This window comes from Echiichthys vipera, assembly GCF_963691815.1.
Source record: "Echiichthys vipera genome assembly, chromosome: 19".
Taxonomy (NCBI): Eukaryota; Metazoa; Chordata; class Actinopteri; order Perciformes; family Trachinidae; genus Echiichthys; species Echiichthys vipera.
Genome location: NC_139844.1, coordinates 8,632,817 through 8,640,637, shown reverse-complemented (window position 1 = coordinate 8,640,637; position 7,821 = coordinate 8,632,817). Strand labels below are relative to the sequence as shown.

The 7,821-nt window shown below is 35.7% G+C and overlaps 1 protein-coding gene across 1 annotated transcript in view; it reads right to left on the bottom strand.

Annotated features, from left to right (window-relative positions):
• Positions 1-6,020: 6,020 nt before the first annotated feature.
• The window catches only part of ift172 (intraflagellar transport 172), a 40,022-nt gene continuing 38,221 nt past the window's right edge, over positions 6,021-7,821 (bottom strand). The window contains exons 47-48 of the mRNA XM_083933468.1: positions 7,720-7,811; positions 6,021-6,972 (exon numbers count right to left, since the gene is read on the bottom strand). Coding sequence (XP_083789594.1) covers positions 6,883-6,972; positions 7,720-7,811 — 182 coding nt within the window. The 3' untranslated portion in view covers positions 6,021-6,882. The remainder of the gene's footprint in view (positions 6,973-7,719; positions 7,812-7,821) is intronic.

Here is a 7,821-nt window from a genome sequence, read left to right as displayed (position 1 = left end):
GTTGAGCAGCACAGAAGCTGCAGCAGAAATTTAAATACAATAAAATGCAACACGACATGATGTTTTTGGAGCTGACAGGGTTGTGCCCTCAGTGGGACGAGGAGGGACATTTGCAGCAGCAGCTTCCTCCCCTGCAGCTGTGTCATTAATGCAGTGGTGTATAAGAACGTGCATTATGGCTGCTGCTGCTGCTGGATAATGGAGGATAATGCTTTAATGGTCCGCAGTGCTGCTTAAAAGACCGTGTTTTCTGCATTCTTAAGTACTGCACAGCACTTTGAATCATTTCCCCATGCATGCTGCATTATTTCTTCTCTTCTTTCTTTCTTTCTTTCTTTCAGGATGGCAGTATTGGTTTAATGAGCATCAGTTTGCAGAGACTTTAATCAGACAATACATCAAACATATCTGCTTGTACTGGAGTGGAAATTGCATTATTAATGTTTAATATGCAGTTAGATGTTTTGGGGAATGCTGTCTCAAGCAAGAATACATCTAGATGGGGAAATATGTATAGGGATGATAAAGAACACAAAATATTTCTGACATACATTACAGATAATATTAGCTTATTTTGTCTTGTGAAATACTGTACACTCTAACCTCCTCAGGTGTCTGGAACGGGAAAAAAGGCAATCTGAAAATCATAATTTGGTTGAGTAGCTCACAAATCGACTTAAACCATCCACTCTGATCTGTGAAGATTTGTGTTTTAGGGGTTTTAAAAAGGTGAGAACCATTAAGCCTCAAGTCTCTGGACTTTGATTTTATTTCATAGCAGAGTGAGAAATGAATGGAAACCAGAGGCTCCGTGGACGTCGCACACCACACTATGGGCCGTTATAGCATCTTAAAATCTTCTGAGCTGCTTTTCTGTCTTTTGACTGCAGGAGGAGACAGAGCACTGCAGAAAAAAACATGGAAGGGGTCGAAGCGTTTTACAGTGCTTCTCAAACTTTTTTTTCAATAATGATCCTCCTTTCACATATTCTAGTACACCCTGACCAACACAGAACATTTTGGGTCGGATGAAAAAAAACGCCTCTATACAGAGGTACAATACAGCACTGCACCATCAGTGTCTGATTTCCTGCACGACCTTGTAACTGAAAAACACCCAAAATGTACATTTCAAATGTTTAGAATCCATCACTTACTTCCTTTCTTATCATAGGATAATTAATATTTAAAAGAAAAATACTTCCCAACCCGTGCTGTACTCCAAAGTACCTCTAGGGGCAGGCGTACCCCCATTTTTATTAACACTGCTGTAATATATAATGATAACGATACAATACAATACCTTATAATATGTTACGTTACAATATAATACAATACATTGTGTTATGTTTTGATACAACATGATACATGTGTATGTTATGTCACAATATTATACAATATGATAAGATACAATATGTTATATTACAATACCCAACAACACAATACACTACGTTATTACAATCCGTTATCTTATCATACAATAGGATTTGTTGCGATACATTATGACACGATACGATATGACACGGTATGTTATCACACGATACATTATGACGCGATACGATATGACACGATACGTTATGACACGATACGTTATGACACGATACGTTATGACACAATACGTTATGACACAATGCGATATAATACAATAACTTATGGCATGACAGGTTACAATACGTTACAATACATTGTCACGATACATTATGCTAAAATACGTTATGTTACAATACGTTATGATACGATACGTTGTAACAATACGTTACGTTACGTTATGCTACAATACGTTATGATACGATACGTTATGATACGATACATTATGATACGATACATTATGATACGATATGTTATGCTACAATACGTTATGCTACGATACGCTATGTTACAATACGTTATGTTACGATACGTTATGTTACGATACGTTAAGATACGATACGTTAAGATACGATACGTTATGATGCGATACGTTAAGCTACGATAGGTTATGATACGTTATGATACGATACGTTAAGCTACGATAGGTTATGATACGTTATCATACGATACGTTAAGCTACGATAGGTTATGATCATTATGATACGATACGTTATGATACGATACGTTATGTTACGATACGTTATGATACGACACATCACGATGCGTTATGTTATGTACCTTACATTATGACACGATACGTTATGACAGCTGCCTCTATAGTAGTAATAATAATAAACAAACATCATATAAACAAAGCAACATGTAATGAAGCATCCTTGCTGTAGGCAGTATACGTGATGTTTGTATAAATACAATGGTCAGTGTGAATTTGATGTTTTTTTATGAATAGTCATTGTGATCAGTGTAGCCAACATTTGTACATCTATGCCTCATGCAACATTCATGCTTTAAATTGGTTTAGAAACATTTAAATAATCAATGCTTTGGATATTAAACCCCATAAATAATGCCATAAATGACAACATCATGATGGTTGAGAAGACAATTGTGAAGGATACCACCGGTGAGGGATAAAGTGAAAGCCCAGAGAAGCTGAACGTAGAGGTATTTATAAAGTGGGATTGAGCAGTACTGGAAGAAATGGGATTGGTTGAAATAGTCCAACCGGAGCAGAACAAAATAGCAAAACTGAACTGAATTGGACAAATGGTGAAAAGTCAGATCAGGACACAGTGACTATGGGTCGTCTCTCCTCGTGTTCACAGCGGACCTTGATTTAAATGTCCATACAATTAAGGCACGCGGTGAATGCCAAGGGAGTGGCCTGAAAATCAACACTGAACTCACTGAACTCACTGAGCGAGACTGCCTCCAGTGGCCACATTGGAGATGCACAACTAACAGTTTACAAATGACTAAAAATCAGTACATTTTTCAAATCCAACTTTAAAAAAGATGGCAGATTTCTGGGCTGAAGCTTCATGTCTGGAGCTCGATGCATTACGACTACTGGTCACTAGATGGTGCTAAGAAACCTTCAAAAGGGGCGTCACACGTATGTGAATGCGGCATTTCGTGTTTACTTCCACGTGGATTTGCTTTGCCAACAGAAGCAAATGTTTTATTCGTTCCTTCCCTTGTACACGTGACTGTAACTTAACAGGTCCCAACTTCTCTGTTAAACAACAGTGTTTATTTTTAAAGTAAATTTTTACCTTTTTACATGTCTCAGGGATTTGGAGAATTTAGAGAGATACACTACATTTCTTTTTTGGTTACTTTTCAGATTAAAACAAAAAAAACCTTTAATGGTTTCTTAAATAATATATTGTTGAGTGTAAACCAAATAGTAACATAAATAAAGTATTAAAATTAATTCCACCTCAACCAGCTACAAAATGTATAGTAGCCTAATATATAATAAAGGACATAGTTTATAATACGGTAGCATTACACTGATGGGCGTCAATCTGCCACACAGTGTGAGCACTTTTACCCTTGATACTAAAGTACATTTTCTTGCTAATACTTTTATAATTGTATTTTTTAAAGCAGGACTTTTACTTGTAACAGAGTATTTCGATAGTGTAATGTTGCTTCTTTTAGTAATGTAAAGGGTCTAAAAATGCTTCTTCCACCGCTGCAGGTTGACTGATTTCACATCATTTAGGACACTAATATCTTTAGTTTAATGCATGAAGAACAAAAACATTATGAACTATTGGTTTGTGATGTGAAGCTCATCTCATCTTCAGCTTTACATGTTCTTAATGCAGTTGGTTGATTTTTACCATTTAAAAATCAAGTCAACACATCATCCCGGTCCTTTAGCTGCACAAACTGTAGCTTCTCTCACCTCTCTTCTCCATCACCACCACCGTTGTTTATGTTTCTGCTTGGTTGCACCTCACTTGCGTCACTCTCCTCGAATCAGCCTCCCAAATCACAAGAAATCCTCCTGAGACCTCAGGACCGTCTGACGTGCAGGTCGAACGAACGTCCTCACTCATCCCTCTGATTGGTTCTTTTTAGATTTTAGAGTTAAATTAGAAGTAATGACGGAGTACAGCAAAAAGAGTATAAAAAGAACGTACAGGGATAGTTTTAATAAATCTGGGAAATGTAGGATGATACTCACATTAACAGGGTGACAGATGTATGTTTCGCTTCACATATGTGTAAATAAAATGCAATATAAACTAACTGATAAGGATAAATTGTTGATGAACGGCCATTTCTTCTTCTTCTTCTTGTGTTTTCTATTGATTCCTTGTCGGCCTGCTTTGCTTCAGAGCCAGTGAGGCGGACGATCATGTACCTTTACATGTAAATTCACATGAACCATTATGTTTTGTTTTTCTGACATGCAGAGAAAGCCGACAAACACTGAAAACGACAATAAAAAGAGTAGAAGTATAAACAAAATGGGATTCAGTGGGATATGTGTAAACCTTAATGTGTCGAATCCTTCAAGTAAAATGCATTTGTTTTGCAATATAAAATAAAAAACGTCCTCACAGGAGTCGCAACGCCTCCTGAAATGAGTCTGCAGTATTGTGAATGTGGATATAAAACATTGAAGCGTGGGCTGACTTCAGTAAACCTCCTGACTTATCACTTACTAATACATTCTCCCCAAACACACATTGTTTTATATTGATTGCAGATTTACAGTAGCTCTGCTGGGAAAGGAGGCTGTATATACTGTACACACATATACTGTAATACTGTCAAGTCTGTGAAGTATAAAGAGAACAGATTGACCAAATTGAGTGAGTTTAAAAGGCAGGACTTCATGTTATTTGGATTTTCAGATTGAGTTTGAACTCCTAAAACCTGTTTTTTATGTGTTGTGTCTGTTTTTATGTACGGATCAGATTCCATTATTTGTCAATTTGTGTAGTAGAGTACTTTCATTGTATTTGTGCTGTAACATTAAAAATTAAATCTTGCAGTTCATTGTAAGTTTATATCTCAAATGCATTTTTTTAAACATTTATTGGTAATTCCCATAAACCATTGGGAACATTTAGTGTATTAACATCTGTCTATTACTTTGGTTTATGATAATACCAACAATACCGTGACTGTATGTATATATGTGTATATATATATATACACACATATATATATATATATATATATATATATATACATAAGATTTTAAAAAATAAATATGTATATATATTATTGCTTCTTATATGTTATATTTTACATGCCCTTTTAATTTATAGTTTTTCTCAAATAGATTTTTTATTTTGTCATTTTTCATTACCTGCCTATTATTTTTTATCACATTTTATTTTATTTTATTATATTTTCTATGTCATTTTACATTTACAACATACTGTTTTTTCCCTTTAATGGAGCCTCCCAGAAGAAGTATTTTACACGGCTGTACTGGTTTTACCAGAGTGGCAATAAACTGGAAATCTTGAATTCTCATCAGCCCCGGCTGTACTTTGCACTTGGTGCTAATTAGAAAATGTTAGCATGCTAACACGCTAAACTACAATGGCGAACATGTTAAATATTAGACTGTTGTGGCAAAGTGCAGCCTCAGAGAGCAGCTAACATGACTGGATTGTAATATTAAAGTTAATAATATAAAAAAATGTTTCACGTTTTCTGTAATATTGTTGTTTGTTAATAAAAATGTATTTTTTAACTGTGCTTTTTGTGTATGTCCTTACTGGAAATATTGTTTCTAAATCAATAGTATGGATGAATAGATTGAGAGACTGAAATAAATATGTGCACAGATTAGTCATGTCAGGAAAGTATTTGTAATTGGAGAGAAAATCTTTCCAGTTTTGTCACTTACTGTCTTTCTTATTCAGGACTTAAAATATCACTTGACTTTCCGAAAATATGAACAACTGTGTTAGCATCTGAGCAAAGATTATAGACTAACAAAAGCGACACTTTAAAAAGGGATTAATGCAAAAATGCTTGAAAACTATCTTTTACTCTAACTTTATTTAACAAAATACATTCCATATCAAACACACAATAAAGGCGTTGCCAGAGATACCGGATTCTGAAACACAAACACAGAAAAAAACAGCTAATTCAGACATTAAGTAGTCCTTCTAACTGTCAGCGGAGTACCGGTCGAACATATTACAGTATCGTAATATCCGCCGGAGTAGAAACATTGAATTTTTGTTAAAATTGGACCAAAACCTGTGGTTTTTAATTCAGCGATGCCATACCAAAGTTGATCTGATGAGGTGAAAAAGAGGAGAGGTAAAGATGGTTGATACAGGAGAGTGGAGGAATGTGTTTCCATGGTGACGGCTCAGGATAAACTGACTAGTCGGAGGGCAAAAATCAAAGTGTGAGCGCAGGAAGTGAGTAGGAGGTTTCATTCATTGTTGTTGGAAAACTCATCGGTGGGTAAAAATACTCGCTGGAGCATCAAATGTAGATTCATCCGCTGCTGAAAATAGTCCCCAACAAATGCACGTTTGTTGGGGACTATGTTTATTATTATTATGGGTTGAGTTTACTTTGTCCAGTCACACCCATATTCCTGTTATTGGGATATCTGGCTGATTTTAAGGCTGATTCTGGTAGTCTTTTTCAGATAGAACTGCACAAAAAGTGAAAAAAAAGTATGAACAAAAAATAAAGGGATTACATACCTGTGCAGAGAAGACTTTGAAAAAACATGTTGACCACTAAATTTACAGAGGATAAAAATTAATAGTTGAATAAATAAATAAATATAAAGTTGGTTGGGAGTCACTCTGTTTTTAAAAATAAGGGTTTTTAGACACATGAACAGCAGAACAGAGAAGAGAAAGATGAAGAAGAAAGCAAGAGGAAAGATGGAGGAAGTATTTTAAATCTTGCTGATAAAATGGGAGATTGTAACACAACGAGAAATAGCAGTGTGTGTGTGTGTATGTGTGTGTGTGTGTGTGTGTGTGTGTGTGTGTGTGTGTGTCATTGGAAGGAGAACCCAGATGCTGGCAGGCCGCCGCACCACTGACTGATAAACTTGAGGACGTCCTGACACTCTGGACTGTGGATGGTCTGCAGGGGGGGAGATGGAAACATATCCACCAATCACAAAACAGATCAAACAAATCATTCACTGCCACTGCTGCACTCAGAGTATAAAGGTGTGTGTGTGTGTGTGTGGTGGTAGATAACAATGGTGCAATTAGTTTAGAAAAATCACTGATGTTGAGATGATGAAACTCAGTGAAATGAGTTTGGGGGCTTTATACTGAAGCAAAAGTACTAATATGTGAAATTGTTACTAAGTAAAAGTATGATAATTAGGTATAATCAAAAATATATAAAGTATAAAAAAATGTCCCATGTGGCTGCAGGATATACTGTTGTAGTTGCTGCTTTAGCTCATGTAAACTATTTTACATTCTTTTTTCATGGACTAATCTGCTGATTGTTTTCTCCAGTTGACCGGTTGTTTGGTTTGTAAAAACCGTCACAATTACCCAGAGCTCAAAGTGACACTTTTGTTTCGTTTTGTCCAACCAACAGTCCAAAATGATTAAAAATCCTTAAAATAATTAAAAGGAAAAGAGAAAAACTTCCCATTTCTGAAGATAAAACCATGAAACTATTAAAAAAATAACAATTACATTTCTGTCAATATGAAAAATCATATTTCATACATATTCATATGTTTTGTGCGCAAAAATCTTAATTTCTAAATGTAAACAATAGTAAAAGCACCTCAAATTTGTACTTAAGTGCACTTGAGTAGATGTAACGAGTTACTGTCCACCACTGGATGTTCCTTTGGTGTCTCACCTTTGTGGCCACGAGGAATTTGTTCCAGTCTTTCTTGTTGGCTGCTTTCCCCACAGACGAAAACTCGATCTTATCCCTCAGCACGGGGTAGCCTGGAGGCAG